Source organism: Lynx canadensis, chromosome A2 (genome assembly GCF_007474595.2).
Source record: "Lynx canadensis isolate LIC74 chromosome A2, mLynCan4.pri.v2, whole genome shotgun sequence".
NCBI classification, from domain to species: Eukaryota; Metazoa; Chordata; class Mammalia; order Carnivora; family Felidae; genus Lynx; species Lynx canadensis.
The window spans coordinates 46528797-46551559 of record NC_044304.2 but is presented as its reverse complement, the minus strand read 5'-3'; the positions used below and the strand labels follow the sequence as shown (position 1 = coordinate 46551559).

Sequence of the window (22763 nt, the reverse complement as noted above, 5' to 3'; positions counted from 1 at the left end):
GTTCCTATGGGGAGAGGAAGGAAACTCAGGGTTTTTTTCTCTTGCTTTGAACTGCCAGGGCTGAGTGAGGTCATTCCGTAGTCACATTTCTCTGAAAGTACAGCTCTGTCTGGGGCCTGAGTCAACGAATCTGAGACTGCATCTCCAGAAGGAGCGATACTGGGCGATCCGTACAGAGTCACAGGGGAGGCCTCGCTTCCCCTCTGAGGCGCTGGTTACAGCCCACCTCCCATCACGTGTATGGAGTCGAGGGACGAATCCACCAGGGAGCCAAGTCCAGTCGTGACAGAACCCAACATACAGAACTCAGGGGCCACTCCCCAAGTTACCTGAACCCCTGGTCCTGGGCTGTGAATGTGAGTGGAGGACACCTCTAGACACACAGATTGTGTGTTTAGTCACAAGTATGGAGGCCAGTTCGATGGAGAACGAATGCTACTGTCAACTTTGTCCTATCTCAACATTTAACAGCACTTAAGATGTTAAATTTAAGAGCCATGAAGAAGCCGGAATTTTCCATGGGAGGAACTTCTTGGAGTCAGGATGCCCATTCTGACTTTTCTAAGCAACAGTGTGCCAACAGCCAAGACATCTTACACAGTTGTGGAAGTGTAGGACGCGATGCTTGCGTCAGCTCTCTGTCAGCACTGCACTCTGTTTCCCTGCTGACTGCTCTGTCCGTCCATCTGGCCCTTCTGTCATCCACCCCCGGGTTCCCCGTATTCATCTCATTCCCACCACCCAGTGGACCTGTGAGGTGGTATTAACCCCACTTACAGACAGTAACTCAGGTCAGGGAAGTCCCCTGACTTCCTGGAGCGACATGGCTAGGAAGGAGCAGAGTCAAAACTCACATCTTGGATTCTCTGCCTCCAAATCCAATGCTTAGGGAGGAAGGACTTCATGGGAGGCGTCAGCCTGGCCTTGGCTCTGCCAGGGATAGCCTCATCTCTACTGAAAGGAGAGAGGGCAAGGAGAGAGAAGAGAATATACAATCTTCTCTTCTGTTCAGACGAGAGTTAATTTGTGGGTGAACATGTGGGTGCTGAGTCCTCTACCGTGATCTTCACACGCTCCTTCTTTCCCTCCTGAGATGGCAAGAAACACAGTGTTTCCTTGTTTTTTGAGATGAAAACCTATTCGCCCTCCCTGACACCCCTGTTGGCAGGGAGCTGTTTTCAGGGCAGCTGTGAAGCTCCTCCCCCTCCGCACTGACCACCTGGGGCCTCTTCTGCTCCAGGCTTCTGGGTTGTCTATAGGCAGCTGGTACTTCACAGTTCTTAATGAGTCTCTGGGATCTTAATTCATGAGCTGAGGGAGAGCTAAAGACCCCCGGCCTCCAGCCAGTGGGCTAGAGGTGGTTTTCCTGAGAAAACCAAGTCCCAGAAGAGCCTGTCTCACTGAGATCTTTTGGGACATGAGGTAAGTGAAAGAGTAGGTGAGCGGCCAGCTGACTCTTTCTTCCATCTCTGACATGGTTAGCTGCCCTTCTCTCTCCTTGATCCCAGAGTAATAGAGGTGGCTTCTCAGAGAGATCACCTGGCTTTTCCTCCCTGGGTGGAGGGCAGGATGCCTGCCTCCTCGGGGGGAATGTTCAGAGGACCTCCTCTCCTGGCTGTGGCTGCCCTGCAGGGTATGACTGAATGGGTCCACCACGTAGGCATGCCCCTCGCAGCTCTGAGTTCCCACGGACTTCCAGCTGAACACCCCCAGGACCCAACCTCCTGTGGCCAGTGTTCTCCGGGGAGTCCCTAGCAGGGATGCGTGCAACCTTAACACTAGGCACCACTGAAAATGGTGTCGGCAAAAGGCACTGCCTTTCAGCCAGTGGATCTAACGCTTTTCCTGAGCCCTCGCTAAGGGCACAAAACGTCTGGTTCCTCAGCAACTCTGACATTTCAGAGTTAACAATCTTTTGATGCTACATATTTTTAGGTCTTTTGACAAGAAGTTCTTGTACAATTTAAGAATGATGTGGATGAGGAAAGCACACTGAATGCTGGATTTTTTCAAAGCATGGCCAAGCAGTGGGCTCTGAGCAGGCTGGGTGGTGACTTCCGGCACTTAATCCTCACCAGGTGACGGCTCACAAGGCCCCTTTACGTGATTGAGACAGAAACCTAAAAGTGCACCAGAATCTTCTCTGACTGTAAAGTAAGGGGATTAACAGAAAACTTTAAAACTGGCCCCTAAAGATTTAAAGATAGGACACAAACACTTCTGAGAGAAGCACACAAAGTGAGGGAGAAAAAGAATGCGGAAAAGGGTAAAAACTAGAGGTACTCTCCTCTCTGCGTTATAGGACTTAATGCAAATGAAGCGACTTATGTGTGTGTATGCAGACCAGTCTCTGTCAGCATCATGCTGACAGAATGTCTTCGTTTGGCAACATCAACAACTGCAGGAAAAGAAAGGCGCTGAGAACTTTTTCAGTTGATGTGTCCTGACCCTGGAGACCTAACGGGAAATCTGCACTGGCGACCATCAGAATTCCTAACCTTAAAAACCAGTCCCGTCCCAGGCCAGCCCAGTGCTGCCGGCTCCCTCCTCGTCTACGGTCTAGCGTGGCTGTCCCCGATCCCTGGTTCCCTCCTTCTGGGCAAGCTACCTAACCCTGAGCGTGGCTTTCATCTGTAAGAGAGAAAGAACATCTATTGACCGCATTCTGGAACTCGCATCTTTCTCTCATTCCTTATGTTTTTTTTTCCCCCTCCCCCACCTCTGCTAATTGGTGACTCTCTCTCTTTCAAAACCCCTTAAAAGTCATCTCCTCTGTCAAGCCTCATCGATTTCTCTTGGAGAGAACCTCCAAGTTCTCTCGGATTGGTTCCCCACTTAAGGTAATTTTAATTACAAACACAGTAAAATATGTGAAAGAGCTTTACAAGCCAGAAAATGCTAAATGCTTACAGAGTATTAGGAATACCTGTCCTTAGCACCCACATCACCAGTTTAGAGGATCATTTCTCAAATCAGCATCTGTTTTGTCTCTTCAGTTAGGTTCTCACTACTCCAAGCATGACCCACCAACCAGAAGCGTGGGCACCCCCTGGTAGCTTGCTGGAGCTGCCCCACCTCAAGTCCTGACAGTGCCCGCTGAATCACAATCAAAACTCTAAACCTGTCTCAGATGATTTGTATGTACACTGAGTTTCAGAAGCATGGCATTAGACTTTAAGGACCTCAAAGGTACAGACGGCACAGTATCCCCAGAAAGCCTTCCAGAACCCAGAGTCCTTTGAGCTGGTGTCAAATGGGGGTTTTCAAGACTATTACCACATGACTGCTGACCTGCCAGCAAGAAAAGAACGAACCTGGCTGCATCTGCTGCATACAATGATATTTATACGAACACACATCACCTGAGATTTCTTTAGATAAAAAGCTTTACAATCACATCTGCATAAAAAACACAGAAGGGTTCATTTAGGATAACTCATTATCGGGCTGAGTGCTTAAGTCCTTGGCAACTGGAAGGAGAGTCAACGAACTGTGTAGTCTTTCTTACGAGCTAACGGCTCCCTCTCCCCCAAGTGAGCTAGTGCAAATCACAAAGGCTCCCCAGACTTCACAGATCATGCCTCCTCACTTTACCGAGGCCCCTGAACGTTTTAACGAAGTTCAGAAACCACACGTATGAAAGGACAGCTGGCCTGGGACTCTTATGGCACACGTTTCGTGCCTCCACAAAGCCCTGACTGAGAAGAGTGCTCTGGAAACTGCAGCAGCTCCCCCTCCTCCCAGGACATGGCGGTCACGCTCCCCAACAGCAACAAGATTAATTTGGGATTCCAGTTCCTCTGTCATATGATCCCTTTATGATGATTAGCGAAGCATCTCCCAGAAAGGGTAGGCCGAGGCCAAACAAACCAAGCTGAATTACAACGACTGATCATTTTTAAAAGCTATCTCTTAGGGACAGGTCTTATTTAAGGAGAAAACAGAAAAGCAGCCATAATGAAGAGAAGAGGCTGAGTACACAGAGATGGGAAATCAGGCTACAGAGTTAGATCTAGGTGAAAACTCCAGTCCCAGTTAGGTGGCTGTGCATGAACCTCTTAGAGCCTCACCGTTTCCTCCTTTAAAGTGTAGATGATACCACCTGCCCGGTGCTTCTGAAGTTCACTTGAGAGGACGCACAAAGTTCTAGAGTTTAATACCTGAACTATGATAAGAGCCCATTAAGCGTGAGATGTTATTTTCCTGCCGTGTGACCTGCCCGCTGGCTCCCAGCACCAGGCCGTGAGCCGCGAGGACAGACCTGCTGTCTGGCCCCAGCGCGAGCTGCCTCCAGGAGCTTCCTGCTCACCTTGATCATTTCTGCCACATAACTCTCGGGCCCGGTGTACTCTGTAGAGTCCTTCACTTTCACCAGCACGATGAAGCACAGATAGTGCCACATGTTGTGTTCTTCCTTGATGTGCTCTTCAAAGGTGACAGTCTTGTTGTCAAACTTGTCTCTTTCCAAGCCTAAGGAGAGACAGAAAGCCCCCGGCCCCAAGTGAGCAGCCATGGTCTAGAAAAATCTGTGAGAGAACTGTCCAGAGAGGAGTCTGTGGTTCCAGCTCCCATCTTGGTGAAGAATTGTATTCTGTTGGCCTTCTACATGCATTCCCTTTTACATCACAGCAGGAAAGACACAGGATGTGAGAGAGATGGACTTCGGTCTGAGTCCCACCTCTGACCCTTACCGGTCACTGTTTAGTTTCCACGTGCCTCAGTTGCTCCATCAGGGAACAGGGGACTGCCGTCTGCGTTCTAGGAGTGCTCAGGCTTAAATGAGCACAGGTGTGACCTGCTCATGCATAGCAGGCAACTGGTGAATGTGAGGTCCCTTCTCCCAGGGAGATGCCAAAATGTACACATGTTAAAAGATTTTTGAAGAGACAGAATGAGGACAAAAAGAACTTTAAGCACATTTTGAACTCTAGCTGGTAAGTTTGTTTTGCAGAGGTCTGGGTGAGCAATTGTGAGACTAGTTTCTGTATATTCTTGGATCGATCAAAGAACTATGTGGTATATCATGGGAGCCAGATTTCTCACTGTCAAAGAAGAGAGCACAAATATGGAAAGGGAGAAAGATAAACACCGTAACGTTGAATTGGAATTAGAGCTATGGGTATGAACTCATCCTTTTTCATATGTATATAAAATAGATACAGAAATGTGTCAATACATATGTATGTGTATACAAACACCCAGGTGTATGCATTTACATGTGTACTCCTCATCTGCACCCTAATAACCCTTCTGGGGTCTGGCAGTGGCACTCCAGCAGGAATGAGCACACCTAGATCCCAGATCTTCTAGATTTTAGCTTCCAAATACCATTCTCTGCTAAAAAGAACCAGGACTTTTTGGAGAAATGGGTGATACCAGGGTTGGGTCAGGGAAGTACAAGTTAAGCTTGAAATGAACAGCTCATGGAACTAAAAATGTAAGGAAAGTACATAAAAAATTATGGTGCCATGGTAAAACAGAAACCACACTGAAGGGCCTCTTGCTGGACAAATCTGGGGAAATCTGATTATTAAAGCAAATAATGATACTGAAGGATTATAATCCATTGAAATAAATAAAAATATAGGAATCCATGTTGTTACAAATCCAAAAGTACTTACACATATATAGTATACATACATAATGAGAAGAGAGAGTTTTTATTTAAAAGAACAAGCCAGTTAACAAAGGCAAAAATAGTAAAATGAGAAAATCATCATTGGAGAGCCATCCTAATAAAAGACTCGGGCAGAAATCATTAGTGGACATTAAAGCTACTGGATTAATGTTTAATTTGAGGGATAGTGGGGTATTTACATGATCTCAAAGTATCTCCCCATAAAATGTTTCTTAATTACAAAGAGATAAAAACCTAACTTAGTGGAAAAACCTGGCAATTATCACCTTAACCTAGTGATCAGAGTTCATGTCACTGGTTATGAGTGGGCATCTCATGCCTCCTGAAATGATGCACTGAGGAGAAAAAAAACAGATTTCTTTGATGTTCCTATAAAAAAATGCATACCCCACTTCTATTGTGAGGAAACATCAGAGAAACCAAAACCAAGGGACATTCTACACAGTAAATGACCAAACTCTTAAAAAATGTCAATGGAGGCTAATGAGCCGTGACAAGTGAATGCAATGACGTGACCTGGGCTTTCATTTGCTGTACAGGACATTTCTGGGATAAAGGGTGAAATCTGAATAGGGTCTGGAGATTGAGTGATAACATGGTATCTTTGTTAATTTCCTAATTTTGATAACCATGCTGTGTGTGTGTGTGTGCGTGTGTCTGTGTGTATATATACAGCTTACTATTTAGGAAATATATATTGAAATATTTAGGGATAAAGATACATCATGCCAGCCAATCTCTGACTTTTCGGAAAAACTATGAGTAAAGCAGATTAGGTAAATTATTACTATTTGGGGAGTCTGGTTAACGAGTGTATAGAAATTCTTTGTACTGCTCTAATCACTTTTCTGTAACTCTGGAATTATTTCAAAACAAAAGGCTTTAAGTGGTTTTCAGGGGGCAAAAAGCAAAGATTTAAGTTTTGAAATGGAAAATGCTCATTTTGTGAGCATCTGTACCAATAGGAAATTTATATATTCAGTAACTATATTATGAATAATCCTGAAATGACTACTCAGCTCCCAGATCCCTACATGATTAGTTTACATTTACATATACTTTTCTGCAGTTATAGTGACAATGGTTTCTTGGGTATCCCCTGTACCTCTCTTCTGTTGCAGTTTACTGCTCATCATCGAGCACCTACAATGTGCAGGTTCTGTGCTAGCTGTGTTACATAAACTGACTCTTGTAGCCCCACAATAATGCAAAGAAGTACATATTATTGCATCCATTTCACAGATGAGCAGTTCAAGTTCAGAGAACTGAAGGGACTATACCATGATTACACGACTACTAAGTTGCAGTAACTTAATCAGAACCCAGGTCTGACTCCTGACACCTTCACCATACACTCTAAGAGGAATATTCTTTCACTTAATGCCTGATACCATCTGCAGTGAAGACATCCACAGGCTGGAACCGGACGAAGATCTCCATTCTGGTTACTTAGGACGGGACCAGGAGATGCTCGGCAGCCCAACAAACACAAGACCATAAGCCATGTTCATTTCCGATCCTGTGCGATCACATCCCCGCCACCCCACACTTCGTTCCTTAAAACAAACTGGCACAGGCAACCCCTACAGGGAACTGACGGGCACTCCAAACACTGCCCGGCAGAGGCAGAACCGAAGTCCACCCGACGCCAAGGCCAGAGATGCTAGGGCAAGAGGGCAGCGCCTCTCCCACAGAAAGCCCGCGCTTCCCTGCTGAGGCTGGCTGCCACACTCACCACAGATAAAGCACGTGGTCTTTAAGATCTCCTCTTTCTTCTGCTTTTCACTCCTCAGGTCAGCAAAGGTGTCAATGATGACCCCGAAAATCAGATTAAGGACGATGATGATGACCATGAAGAAGAACAAGAGGTCATAGATTACTCTGGCAGCAAAGAGGGGCTCCTGGAAAAGAGGCGTTGCCATCAGCAACGTGACCCACCATCCTCTGGCCCACAGAGCTCAGGGCAGAAGGAGGAGGACTCGACGCGCCCGACATTCAGGGCTCACCCTCACCCTATTGGTCTGCTCTGTCACAAGTTAAATTGGGCATCAAACTTGAAAAGTCACAACTGTGTCCCTTTTCAAGCCCTTTGCCCAGACTGTCGGTTCTGCAAGTGTTGTGTGGCATGTGCACAAGAACAGCTTCCTGGGATCTAAGGTGTCTGGGAGATGTGCTGAGGCAGGCCAGACCCAGCCCTGCACGAGCATTTCAGTACGTGGAGTGGGCGGGGCTTTCCACAAAGAGGGTTTCCCTGCACCCTGATACTAAGGCCATGGATGGAGGGGAGAGAAGCCTCAACTGGCCAGTCCTGCACGTCTCCTCATCACTACTCCAGCTCTGCCTCTGTCTTCGGTTTCCATGCAAGCTCTCTGCGTGCTGCTCCCCACCCCCACCCAGCTCTGCCTTCCCTTCGGGATCCAGCCACCTCCCCCCACCTCTGCCTTCCCGTCAGGATCCAGCTACCTCTTTGGATGGTTTCCTGAGCACGTCTCCTACTCCGCCCCCGCTCCTCAGCCCGTGACTCAGCACCGTGACAATGCACATCAGAAGTGTCTCACACGTGTGCTCCTTGTCTTGCTCCGTCTCTTCTGTGAGGACCAGCTCTATGAATGTGGTAAGAAACAACAGATTTACAGCATGTGGGAAAAGACGTACCATGATTTTGACACTGTCTTTCCTGAATGCCATCTTGCCAGCTGACAGACACATGGGAACAAGAAAGAGTAAAACTAAGGAATCAGGTATCAAATACTTTCTTTCAAATATCTGAGGTTACCTGGGGGCAATTCTGTTTTCATCACCAACCCCTGCTAGTTTCTCAAGCCAAATCACAAGTGCCCTTCCCTATATTAAATCTATAATATTCCCTATCCTTCTCAGATTTTAAACTCCAGTCCCAGCTCAGAACAGGTGTTTGACCTTAGATAAGTTGCTTAATACTCTGAGTCAGGAGCATCTTGTCTCTCAGCTGAGGGTAATCCCATAGGACCCAAGCTCCTCACTGGCTAAACCCAGCAACGTTTTACAGCAGGTCCTCTAGATAAATCACTTTATATTGGACGCTGTCCATTCATTCTTCATCATTTTTGGAAAAAGAACCATGTCTTGCTGCCTATCTTGTTCTTTTCTCCAGTTGCAGTGATAATGGTCTTGCTAAAAACACAGATCACTCCTGGATTTCAACAACTTCCATTCATCCTTTGGATGTAGTTTAACCTTCTTAGCCTAACATGTAAGATCCTTCATGATCTGGCCTACTGATGACCCATCTGGCTTCATTTCTTACTACTACTCTTCCTCATGATCATTGTATCCCTCAACATGGTATATTCTACCTCAAAGTCTTTGGACACCTTATTCCCTTTAACTGGAACACTCACTCCTCCTCCTCTGTCCAAGATTTTACCATTTTAGTTTAGCTATCACCTCCTTGGGGATTCTCTTACTCCAGTATTAGGCTGGGTGCCTCTCTTCTGTATTCTGTCCTTGTTCCTAGCATTAGCATACTCTCCAGTCATCAGCAAGGTGCCTGCCTGGCTGCCTACCCCACTACACTGGCGTATCTTAGAGTATATATAGCACAGTCCCTGGCAACTAGAGGGCACCCAGGAAATAGTGGCTGAATCAATCAAGCAGGTATTAGACCTTCTTCCCTTTCATCTCCCTCCTCTCTCCCAGTCTTTACTCTTTGCTATTGGCCTTACTTCTCAAGAGTAAATCTGCTTCCATCTGCTTCCAATGTCATGTGCGCCCTCTAAGCTTCAAGAGGGGCCTGTCACTAACACGGGGCTTAAGGCTACACATTCCTACCTTCTTTGGGTGCAGGAGAGGAACAGTTCTCCCCAGTCTCCACCCTACACACGTCAGAATACAGGAACTCGCTTGCCAAACTCTCTCCGGCTTCTGGGAGAGAGAGGAAATTTTATGATGAACAATCTGGCAGCATATGGTTAAAATGTTTGAAGTCCCCAATTCACGGCTGATTAAACAATTCTTTACATAAATAACACCCTACATTCCTGCATATAAATTCAAGGCAGAGATGCAATTTACACTTTCATTTGGTGATCTGGATGGGAAAGAAGCCAGAAATGTCAATTCCTGTAGGCTTACTAGAAATATCGCACTTAAATAGCACCTCTCCAACTTTAAAGACACACAGCTGAAACTCTTCGACAAATACTACTGAGCGTACAGACTCCAGCAAGATTTACACCAAGTCTGCACGGAAAGCATCAGCAGGCATGAGCGGAAATCCAAGGTCCAGACCAGTTTAGTTCAGAACCCTAAGATGGTTGGCAGGAAATTTCAGTCAGTGTCAACTTGGAAGCTGGAATAACATGCCAAGAATGCAGCATTTAGAAAAAGGCTGCCTGGCGCAGCCAGTGATAATAATTCTACTTTGTTCCTTGGACTCGGGGCCTCTGGTTACCTGATAAAAAACCAGTAACATTTCACTTAACGGTGTTAAAATATTGTGATTGACACAAAGGAAGACTTGGGTATCACTCACTCAAGTATATAATCATTTTATTTCATTCTCAAAACTGTTCTTGCTCTATATAAAAATAATACACATTGTCAAACTTGTATATAGTAAACAAGCCCCAGAGACAGCCACTGCTGGGGGAGGGGGGGGTGTATATTCTTCCATATTTTAAAGGACGTATGTGAGCTTTTAATTTTTAAAAATATATACGTGGATCCTATTATAGTTATTATTCTGCAGTTTCCCATATATTTGTGGGTGCTTTTCATTGAAGGATTATAAAGATGTGTCTTAACTGTAGGGCAAGCCACCCCAGAGGACTGCAGTCTAATAAAACACTTGATATTTAGACTGCTTCCAGTTTCCCAGTGGAGTCAGCATCCTTCATACACATCATTTCTGCATGCACAGGCAGAAGGCTTTTCCTTTAAGGATCAATTCCTAGAAGTAGATTTACCAAGCCAGAGGGATACACCCTCCTATCTTTCAACATATATGGTCAAACTGTTTTTGAATAAGTCCTATTAGTTTAAAATATGACTTTAGGCAATAAAGTAAGTGTAGGCTCTGGACACTCCCACTCAGCATTTGATATATCCTACCACCCTTTGAATAAAGCGACGACTAAGCCCTCTATTCAGAATTCATGCTCTCAGTGCTGGGGAGATACCTACACTGCTAAAGTCATCATTCTCTTTTAGTTCACTTACAATTAAGAAATATTTTTTTAACATTAAAAAAAAGATGAGAAGACTCAAACTCACCTGGAAGAGCTGTTTCATTGGGCAACCTGTCTACTTCCAAGATAAAATCATCTTTGAAGAAAAGATAGCCCACTATTGAGAACAGGTAAACCAGGATCAAAGCCAGAACTGCTGTCAAGATGATGGACCGGCCATTGCGAGTGACACTTTTAATGACATTAAGCAGAGTCTCTTCTCTGTATACCAAATCAAAAAGCTTTAAAAACAAAGAAGACAATGCGATGGTTTTAAGAAACCTCTATATTAGATGTATGTATGTAGATTACATATCTCATAATGACAACTTGATTTATAGAGAATTTACCCTTTTAACAACTCAGAAGCATTCTACTGTTTTCTTAACACTTCATACTTGCCTGTCTTAATGAAAACTGAGATAAGGGAAATAAGCATAGGAAAGGAAGGAGGGAACCAGTTGGAATTTCAAGAGTTACTCAGACAGTTTAGAGGTGCTTGTAGAGGGAACAAATACAGGGTGGTACCAGTGAGTTTCAGCAAGCAAGGGAGAGGAAAGTGATGAGTGTGCATTCATGGAGTAGTTACTGAGCTTCTGCTAAGGGCCAGCCACTCTGGAAGCGGGAGTGGGCAAGCCCTGGTCCTTGTCCTCCCAGAGCTGAGAGCCTCAAGGAGAAGGCCACACCCAACCGGGCAGTGCAGGCAGTGGGCACTGTGGAGTTAAGAGGTGCAAATCTTAGTTCAACCACAGGACATCACAACAGCAAGCTAGGTTCTTTCTCCTTCCCTCTGAGCCTCTGTTTCCTCATGTGCAGACGGGAGGACAGAGAGTTGTAGTGAACAAGAGCTACGTGATGTATATACTGTGTATGGTACATCCCGTATGGCCAGCCTTACATGCTGAGTGCCTCATGGTAAATGGCAATTATAATTTCCTGATGAAGGGACTAGGCCAAGGTCCCAAAGCTCATGGCAGGATCACTGGTGGTGGTAATACAAGAGGAAGTCTAAACCTTTCCCATTTCTCTAGTGGCAGGGCGAGGCAGAGATCCCCTGAAGTGCACTGTGGGTTCAGTCTAGGCTTGCCCTCTGCAAAGAGACTTCCTCTGTGCAAGAAGTTGGCCTGTAGGTACTTCTAGGTATGGGGGGACTGATGGGTTGTTTTTTCAGATATTTGGCTGGAGAAAGAATAAAGAGACATGGAGGAGAACTCTGTGGGCTAATTCTTGGACCTGGGGGCTAGTTTTAATCTGGCCTCTGTGCTGACATCGACTGCATTTTCTGAAGGTTTTGCCTCCACTTGGCTTTTGGGAATGACTGCACAGCCAAGTGAGTCAGGGGACAAGGGTTTCAATCCTCACTCTGCTTTTAATTTGCAGCAAGATGTTGGCGGAGCTCTGTAACCTCTCTGGACCTCAGTTTCCTCATCTGTAAAATCAGCGGAATGAAATAGCTGATCTCTGAGTCCCTTCCAATTTATAGCTTTACATCTGAGTTCATTTTCTGGTCAATTAGCCCTTCTGCCTCCATAACGCCAATCTGTGTCCTGAGACCTGCGTGAAGGACACTGGGTAAAGGAGCATAGTCAAAAGGAAGGAAGGAAGCAAGGAAGAGGTGTTTCATCAATTGAAGAGTACAAAAGGCTAATGTTGCTATTAACGTTGGTTAAATATTTTCCAACAAGCCGCTATGAAGCAGCAAGTGAGAGCAACTTCAGACAATCAACAAATGACGCTTGTTTTGGCGGGGCGGTAAGAACTCTAAGATTATATAGCCACCAAGTTCTTGAAACGACAAGTGATTTTTTTTTTTTCCTCACTCACCTATAACTTCTGGCTTTGAAACAATGGATATGCATTACTTTATACAGGAAAAACTGTCTTCTAATTAGTGAATTACCCGTTTAATGAAGAAAACTTTGAAAACAGAGAAAAGCACACAGAAAACCAAAAATCACCAATAACTCCACCATCTATAGACATCGACTCAAGTTCTCTCCTTCTGCCTTTATTAGAAAAAATGTAATATATATAATATACCGTAATAGTGGCATACAGTCAGGCTCTTTCACCAAGCAATCACAAACATTTTCACGTCAAAAATAATCACCTAGAATGTCAGTATATGGAAAAACCACAGTTTACTTAACCGAAGTATTTACCTTTTTTTTAAAAAACAGTCAAGATGTTTTAAATTGCATGTCATTAAAAATAATGCTGTGATGCACATTCTGTACTTGCCTCTATACATACTTGTCCAGTTATTTCTTTTTGGAGAACTTCCAGAAAGGAAATTGTTGGGCCAAATGTTGTAACAGACTATGTCGCCCCATTGCGTTCCCAAAAGGCTGTACTGCATAGTCCATGCTGTCAGAGGCCGGTGCCTGCTGTTGCACACCCACCTGAGACCCGAGCATGCTCATGCCTCTGAACCTTTCCATACATCAGAGGCATGGCTCAGGATCTCATTGCTGTTTTAACTAGCAGGTATTTGTTTAGCGTTGAGGATGAACAATCTTCTAGGTTTACTGACCATATGGATTTCTTCTTCTGTTACCTGTCCATCTACAAACTTCACACAGTTTCATCTCAGGGTGTTAATATTTTTTACGGATTTGCCTGGATGCAGGCTCGAGACAAGGTTCAGCCAGTCTGGGGGTCCGACCCTCCCACTGTGCCTTTCTGGCCTGCTGGTGTGGTGTTTTCACAGCCCTGGGACATATGGGTTTTCCCTGCTGAAGGTCTCTTTCCAGTTCCTCTCTGTCATCGACTCGCCTTACTTGTGGAATAACTTGAATGGTTTCAGTATTCTGTCTGTGATTCTCAATAAACATGTTAAATACCACTTTTGACACCAAAAGCAACAAGTCACCTGAGGTCACAGACAAGTCAAGGCCCAGAAGCACATATGAGAGGCATCTAGCCACAATCGAGTTTGATGCTAGTACGTTTTCTACAAGGGAACTGAGCTCAGGTGTCCTGAGGCTCGGGGTTACTCTGTGACAGATCAGAGATGTGACAGCACAAATGCAGACTGCACTGGGAGATAACAGATGCATGCAGCAGGGACTTCTTCACGAGCTCCAGTGAAAGGCAGTTCAGGGCTGTGCTTCAGAAGTGACTGGGCAATCAACAGAGCTAAGTTGCTATCTGGTCTGTGGCACTTCCTGGGTGACTTTGGTAAGTCACTTAACCTTGCCAACCCTCGGTTTCACCATCTGTAATTTGGAGATACCATCTACCTCCGCAGTCGCTGTGAGAGACTGTATGAAAACAGCACACAGCACATGTTCAGTAAATGGCTATAACGATGACTTTCTGGACTGTAAGGCCTGTGAGGGAAGATAGGATATCGGTTTGGCTTACCACGACATCCCCACACGTAGCACTGGCTGGCACTGCAAATGACCAAAAGGAGAGGACTTGAATGTATGGAGAAGGAAATGAAACCAATGAGACATAAAGTGTAGAATCGCCTGTCTCTTGGGAGAGATCCCTCAATTGGGACGACAGAGACCTGTACGTGAACTCGGCCTCCCTGCCCAGGAGGACTTGGGTCTTCCCGACTCAAATACCAGATGTTCATCCAGGGACATCGCTGCAGGAGACCAACAGGCTCAGAACTATACACAGGGCTCTCAAGATTTCTGATACACAGTGACCAAAATAGGCCCCATAATGGCCATCACAAGTACATCCAGAGACCTCTTTGCCTAAAACCTCAAAGTCTAGCCAGACCTATTTTAAAATGAGGTAAAAGAATCCATTTCCCTCAGCCTGCCAACATATACCACTAATGGAATGAGCTAATCCTGATGACCTGAATGGTGAATTCTTTATGGTGTTTTGGATGGCAGAGGAAGTAAGCGATGACAAAGACAGTAATAATAGCTAGAATTGCTAAGCATTTCTCGTGTCGTAGTGCTATTCTAAGGCCCTGACGTGCACAGTTGCACATAATCCCTGTGATGGCCCTGTGAGGGGGATGGCTTGTTTTCATTTTGTGGATGGGGAAACTGAGGCACAGAGCAATTAAATAGCCAGTCCAGAGACCACACGGAGGACACCTCCCAGATTTTTCTTTGTTCTGCTGTTTGCAAATTAAGTCCCTCACTTTGAGTCAACACTTGGGCTTTGATCATTTTTTAACCGCACTCACATTTTAATACTTCCAGTCGCTTTATGGATGGATTTGCTGGCAAATAGGTCAATTTTATCCTTCCTGTCACTTGATGTAGGTATAGGCAAAGGTTTCTTATCTATAACTCTACAGGTATAGATTCCCTCTAATGACAGGAGATCGAGTAGATATTTGGTCTATAATTTAAAAACCTAGTCAGGAGGAAGGAAGGTGATCGAACCAACTCATTTTACGGACTATCAAGACATTATTCCCTTGGCTCAGATTGGAACAAAATCACTTCCAATGAAAAGGTCTTCTGGACCAATAAATCTACTGAGCTCAATGTCATGAATCTAGGGACTTAGAAAATAGCTCCTACTCTTTTTCTGTCACTACACGTCCTCCCTGGGAAGTGGACCCCGTGAGAATTATCAGAAGATGACGGTTTCAACAACATTCTCCTCAGTAAGTGCTGGCTGAGTCCAAGAAAGAAAGACAAAGACACAATGGAGGGAACATCCTCTGATCCAGACTGTAGGCACTGTCTACCACTGACAAGTAAAAGGTCCAACGTGCACCATGATCCCACACCTCCCTCTCTCCTGCTAGCTGCCCTGCTCCCTGAGGAGCTTTCCTCTCCAGATCCCCAAAATGAGGCATGTGACCTCCTGTGAGACCAGACATACCAATCACCACTAAAAGGAGGGGTCTGTGATGAGACACAGGTCACAGGGCACTCCTGGTGCTCAACATGTAAGATCCTTCCACACCAGGAACTCACCAGCAAACTGTAGAAGAACTCGTGGACGAAGAGCCCCATGGCGCAGATCAGCAGATATAACAAATGGTAAAGGAACTCAACATCCAGAACCATGGCTCGGTAGCCTCTGGTGAACGTTCCACAGTTGCCCACAAAGCTCATCAGAAAGATGATTTTATTGCAGACCTGAGAATGATGACAGGAACAGCCACATAAGAATGGATCATGCCGAACTTCAGACTTTGTGACAGCTGACGGCCATTTTCACTCAAGGTATTTTAGCAACTATACCCGAGCAAAGCTTCCTTTTGCACCCAAGTGCCCACCAAACACGCCAAGAACCATTTTGCAGATCTAAGTCATATCATTACTTTGCTTTTCAGGCATATTTCAAATTATGTGGTAGTCAAATAACTTCAGGAGCAACAGTAATCAAGTGGCATTTGTATATGACAAAAACAAAATTAACACATACTGAAATTATGATTTTCGAAATGAGATATGAATCATTTCTAACATTCTTATATGACTTAGTCAAACACATAAGTGACCTCAATCTATGAACCCTGTGATCAGCATAAATATTAGCATTTTCTGAATTTCTGTTACATTCTAGGCATTATAAGGGTTGCAGTGTAAAGAGAAGCAGTTGGTTTTTGTCTTTTATTACTCCTAATTCATAGGGGAAATAAGAATTTTCTGGAGGAAAAAAACAGTAAGGGAGACTTCAGGATGAATTGTATACCTCTGCCCCCTCTTCTGGGAATAACTTATAATTTTCCTTTGGGGATCTGTCCCTTTCCATCTATCAGTCCTTGAAATCTGGGCAGGGCTCCACCCAGTTGATTGGAATATACTACTTCCCGGGCAATGTGGATTGGTTCAAGGACAGTCACATGACCAAATGGAACCAATGATACCCAATGAAACCTTTTGCAGCAATAGACAACTTTGTTCTTTCCTTCCGACCTTGAACCTGACAGAAAGTAAGCTTTGAAGCTGCTGGCATCCATCTTGCCATACCAATGAGCCTCGGGGTACAATCAATGCAGACCCAAAAGATGCAACTGGATGCTGAGGCTACTGCCTGGGCAACGGTATTCAGCTGCACCTAAAGCTAGGATCTTCCTTTCTCAGTCACATGAAACTATGCATTTTTTCCTTTGCTTAGACTGGCATGGATTAGGTTTCCCAACATTTGTAACTGGAGGTCGATCTACTCTGTTATAGTCCCACCTTGAACAGAAACCCCAAGCCTAGAACGCTGTCTCTAGCAACATGGTGACAGAAAAACTCGAACCAAGAGAAGGCTGAAGAGAAAGCTTTTCAGATGTATGCGGTAAAACCATCTTCTGCTGCCCTAGCTACCTTGGCTGTAGGTACTAGGGAAATTTTGCCAGTTAATCTGGTGGGTCAGTGTAAGTGAGCTTCTCAGCAATCAGATAAGAGCGAAAGCCCACACCCAAAGAGAAAGTCAGGCTTTCTCAGACAGGATAAAGATTCAGTCTACCAGTTTTGTTTTTTTCTAGTATTCTAGCTGTCGGTAGTACAGGATCTTTCATAGGGTGAGGGAGTATCACTGGCTCTGGATGATCTGTGTTGATGAGGTTTGGGGAGGGCGGGGTGGGGGGTGGGGGACGGCCATGCTCTGGTTTACATTCCAGGACCTCAAACCTGCCAGGGCTCTGAACAGCTCAGCAGAGCAATTCACTTCACTTGAATCCACTCAAGCCCCTTAACAACTTCTGCCCTGGTTGCCTCTATTGCTTCAGCAGCAAATAAGGGTCAGTCTTGGTCCAAGACCAGTGTCCCCACCTCCGACGGATCCTGCTTAAGGAGTCTGACATCTGGCTTCCGGACCCACCTCCCCACCGTAGCAGCTCCGCCCCAGTCTCCAGGACTCTGCCAGGGCACATGCAGCAGTCTGTCTGCCCTTAGCACCTAATCCCAGCGCCTGCAACATGACAGGGCTCAGCAGCCCCCCTTTCCCAGTGCCCCTCCATGTCCCCCTTCCCGCCCCCGTGCCTGGCTGTCAGGACACCACCTCGTCGTGCTTTGCCAGCCCCTGCAGGCCAGCATACCTTCTCTGCGCAAAGCCACCCTTTCGTCTCCTACATACTCCACGTGATCACTTCCCTTTTTTGGTTCACTCTGAACAGTTACTTATGCTAGTTATTTCAGCTCTCCCCACTCAGCTAATGTGACTAGAAATGGCAATTAATTGTCTAATTTAAGTCTTTCCCCCAACTGATGTATGTAACAGAAGAGAGAACCATGCAATGATTAAAGCCCAGAAACACAAAACAACCAGACGGCCGATACAGGACAACCACCTCTGAACTGCTGAGTTTTCCCCTTTTTCTTTACTTGTTTATTCTGTATTTCCTTCTTAAGTGGCTTCCTCTTCCCTTCTGCAGCACTGATGAGTCTTTGTCACTCTGCTCATACATTTCCAAATGCCACAGCTAACATCAATGACTTGCTTTGTCACCTCAAGCCTAGTAAGTCGACAGTTTAAGTGCGTTTTCACCCTGAAAACTAGGTCTCCGCATGACTTCCTTTCTGTCCGTTGCCTCGTTCTTTTTCCAGTCATGTGGGATTGAAGATGTGGAGCTGGAATCGCCTCCCTCGTCTCCCCGTCAAGACGGTCACGCCTTCTCGGCCTGGAGAAGAGGCCCCAGCGCAAGGTGCCCCCATGGCTTTCTGGTGTAAGGCTTGGCCTCTACACCCACCGCACATTACTGTTTCCTTTACAGCTGTGGCATCAGTCCCTTCCTTCCTGCTTCCACACTATGACCAAGACCCGGGCTTGTCACGCCTACTCACAAGCTCTGCTGGGGGTCCTAAGTGGTCCACCTGCCTCCAGTCCCTCCCACTTGAATCCACATCACACGCCACTACTTGAGGGCATTTTGCCAAGAATACTTCTTTGTATATACCATGTCTTTGCTCAGAAAAACTTGAGTCATTTCCCACTACTGGGAATAGAGTTTCCCAACCTATATTCTACCACACTAATTCCACGTGATACTTAAAATGTGGGCCAGTAAGTTTAGGAAACACAGATACACTGTTTCCCTTTCTTAGAGATTCATAACCCTTATCGTGCATGTTAAAGTGTCTCAGAAATCCTACAGTAAAAACCCTTTTATTTTGTTTAATGCAGCCTCTCCCTCACTGACTGGATCATGGAACCCCCTTCTCACCTAAGATTTATCAACTTGAAACATGCTCTGGAAGTGCTGACCTGGAGGATGAGGTCCAAGGGCATTCTCCTCAAATGCAGTGCCCTGGTGACCTGTACCGGGGTCAGGTCCCACACAGCCCTCCCTGAACCACACGGAGGGGAGCTCTACTGCTGGCCACCTCTTCAGAGTGTCCTGGGCCTTCCCTACTGCTTCGGCCTGTGGGGCGTCTCGGAAAATGCTCTTCTCTATCCCTGCTTTCAGGCCCATCCTTTCCATTCTACAACAGAGCTGCAATCCTGCCTCATCCCCTGGGGCTCACTGGCTTGAAGTGGTCCCTGCTCCCCTAATGTCCTTGCTGCCTCTGCCATATGAACACACCCATTTGGGGACACTTACTGATGCAACGAATTACTACATTAGTCTTATTTTGTTACATCACTTCCATTTTTGTACAGTGACCTTAGCTTCCTTATATGAACAGGGCAGAAACCTCTGGAAAGCAGTTTCAATCCCCACACTGCCTCACATATCCAAACTTTCTACTTCTGTTCACCAGGAAACCCCTCCGATTTATGGTCCTGTGTCAGCTGTCTCCACTTGCTAAGAAGTCCCCCTGCAGGGTCAGTTGGCACTTATCCTTCAACTACAGTGAAGGAGCACTTTCAAACTTCACCACTGACTTCGAAATAACGGATCTGCTCCTCACCTGTATATGTGCTCCATTTCTGTTTCAGCGATTCCTCCTGCCTCTTCTCTTGATTCTGTGCGGCCCTCACACAAGTGGGTGTGCTGTATTAATATCCGATCATTTGACGTATTACACTGGCTAAAATCTCCCGTCCCAGCAAAGCTTTGACCTGACTGGGAGAACTAATTTACATCTCAACTGCTCTCCCTCTTCCTCCCTTACTTCTGAGAGGGATTTTCCCTAAAAAGGAGACTATCGATGCCCAGATAACAGATTAAGAGGTTCACTGGACCATGAGAAGGTTAAGAGGGAGATGTCCACCCACACTGCTCTTGCTTCTGCTATTTTAACAGTTGACCCCAACAGTCTTTTTCTGCCCTGAAAACACAGGGCAAGATTCCGGGAACCAGAATGGAAGGCGTTCCTGTTTGCATGTCAACAAGCAAGTGGCCACGAAGGTATTCCTACTTACGTTGAAAGCTCCCAGAAGAAACAACGTGGGTTGTAACCCAACCGAAAATATCAACCGGAGAATTGTGGAGGCAATTAAGGCCCGGATGCCATGGGGCTTGGGGAGGGCAATGACAATGGCCAGAGAGATGAGCATGGCTGTCCACAGCAGTCCTGACCAGTGTGGCTCCAGTGTTCCTGGAAAGACAAGTGGGGCTCTCAGAGATCAGCATTTCACCGAGTAAGCAAAGACAGACCAAAATGGGTATAATGACACTTTCTTCAATTAACAAATGGGCCTCATTGTCCAAATTCTTACCTCCAATTCTGTGCCCCTCGACATAACCCATCATACCCATGTCTTCTCACTGGCAAGCCTTGACCAATGTTCGTTCTACCTGGGGAATTCTTCTCCCCTTCCTATTCATCTTAGGTCTTCACCATCAACTCATCCCCACCTCCTTCCTCTTCAGAAAACTATGCCAGGTGCCCCTCCCTCTCTGTGTTCTCATTCCCCACCCTGGTCATCCGTATACAACACTATTTTTCTGGGTGTCAGTTTACCTGTCTTTCTCTACCCTCCACCCCTACCCTAAATGCCCCCCAGCCAGGTTCCAAATTCCCTGAGGGAAGCACTGGGCACCCAGTAGGAACTAATCAGATGGATTTGTTCCATCAATAAAATCCATACATGTATCACATTTCACTCTTCAGGAAGATGAACTGGAAGCCTAAACTTCTAATTTCTATTAAAAGTATGCAAAGGAAAATTGCAGGTCTCCTGCCTGAATCAGATTTCTTCAAGGGAAGGAGGAAGGCAACTTCCGTATCATTAACATCATCCTACAATTAGATTATCCTTGTAGTCAAAGAGCTTATACCAGTTTTTGTCATCTCTTGCTATTTCAAGTTCTATTTAGAGTGTCCCACGAGACGGCTTAGTTATATAACATGAGCCAACACGGCTAAAAATATAGTTCTGTAAAACACTCATTAAAAAAAATAAAACCCTATTTCAAATGCTGTCACATTTTGAGTCTCCTTCAGATGTAAACAAGCAGCACTACATGATCAAGGCCACTTATATAAAGGAGTTTCGCTTCTCCAGAACTGCTGGGATTGAAGCCCCACCCAGGAAAGAGACTCGCTTGTGAGTTACAGCTCTTCCACGAGCCTGCTGGCTGCCCTAGTTCACTCTGTCCATGTCCGCCGAGACACTTTTTCTCTAGAAACTGTTCCCCCTACTCCCAACCACTTCCCTCTTCCCTTTTTATATCCTTCAAAAGGAAAACCTGATTAGAAATGGGCACAGAGAGGCAGAAGCTTCTGGGAAATTCAGGAAGACATGGATATTGAGGCATATGTCACTTCCTGTGCATTTAACAATGGTTAGGTATCACAGGAAGCTGTTGACACTGATCCTCATTTATTTGATCCTCCCATCCAGCTGAACAATTGTCTTCACCGTACTCTGGAGGAAACAGAGTCTTGGTTACATGTCTTGCCCAAGGTGACAGAGCACATGGCTGGAGTGTGTAAGCCTCTGAAGTTGATGGTCCTTAATGGCCAATTAAAAAAACAACAACAACGCATAAAACCCACCGATTTTAAGCTCATAACGTGATGAGTTCTGGCAGTTTATATAGTCATAGACCACAAGTAACTGCCAACACAATCAAGATGTAAGCATTTTTCCGACCCTACAGGGTTTCCTTGTGTTCTTTGCAGCTGCCCCATCTCCACCCTGACACAACCACTGACCTCCCTTCCATCACTAGGGCCTTGCATTCTCCACGATTTCATAAAAATGGAAACATAATCATATTAGTAGGTAGGCTTTTAATTCTTTCACTTAACAAATTTCTGAGATTCAGTCAGGTTATTTTGTATGTAAGTATTTTGTTCTTTCTGTCGGCGTAATATTCCATAATATGGATATACCACAATTTACTTATCCACTCAACAATTAATGGGTATTTGTTGTCTCCAATTTGTGTTCTTATAAATAACGTTACTGGGAACATTCAAGTACACATCTTGAAACTGGCGTAAGTTTTTGTTTCCCTTGGGCAAATGCATGGAAATAGATATGTGGATCATAAGAATATGTTTAACTTTCTAAGACACAACCATACTGTTTTCCAGAGTGAATGCACTATTGCGTAGTACATGGGGTTCCACTTGCTCTAAGTCGGCACCAATACTTGGTGGAATCAGTGTTTGTATGTATGTGTATATACAAATATGTATCTGTTTTTTCAGTATTTTCAATTGTAGCCATTCTAGTAGGTTTCTAGTGGTATGTCATTGTAGTTTTCATTCACATGTCTCCGATAACTACTGATAATGAATATCTTTTAAAAAAAAATTTTTTAGCATTTATTTATTTTTGAAAGACACAGCATGAGCAGGGGAGGGGCAGAGAGAGAGGGAGACACAGAATCTGAAGCAGGCTCCAGGCTCTGAGTTGTCAGCAGAGCCCGACGTGGGGCCTGAACCCATGAACGGTGAAATCATGACCTAAGATGAAGTCGTATGCTCAACCGATTAAGCCACCCAGGCATGCTCCCCACTCTTTTAAAAAAGTTTTTTAAACATGTGATGTTGAATATCTTTTTATGTGCTATTGCCCATTCTTCTGTGAAATATCTCATCAAATCTTCTGCCCACTGTTCTAACTGCGTAGTCTTTTTATTACTGAATTGTAAG

At 45.2% G+C, this 22763-nt stretch overlaps 1 protein-coding gene across 6 annotated transcripts in view; it reads right to left on the bottom strand.

Annotated features, from left to right (window-relative positions):
* The window catches only part of ITPR1 (inositol 1,4,5-trisphosphate receptor type 1), a 329086-nt gene that overhangs the window by 21945 nt on the left and 284378 nt on the right, over positions 1 to 22763 (bottom strand). For all 6 annotated transcript variants that reach the window (XM_030307281.1, XM_030307282.1, XM_030307284.1 and 3 more), the window contains 7 exons: positions 20077 to 20252; positions 15750 to 15914; positions 10892 to 11087; positions 9449 to 9541; positions 8102 to 8241; positions 7374 to 7539; positions 4310 to 4470 (listed from right to left, as the gene is read on the bottom strand). In XM_030307281.1, the coding sequence (XP_030163141.1) occupies positions 4310 to 4470; positions 7374 to 7539; positions 8102 to 8241; positions 9449 to 9541; positions 10892 to 11087; positions 15750 to 15914; positions 20077 to 20252 (1097 nt within the window). The remainder of the gene's footprint in view (positions 1 to 4309; positions 4471 to 7373; positions 7540 to 8101; positions 8242 to 9448; positions 9542 to 10891; positions 11088 to 15749; positions 15915 to 20076; positions 20253 to 22763) is intronic.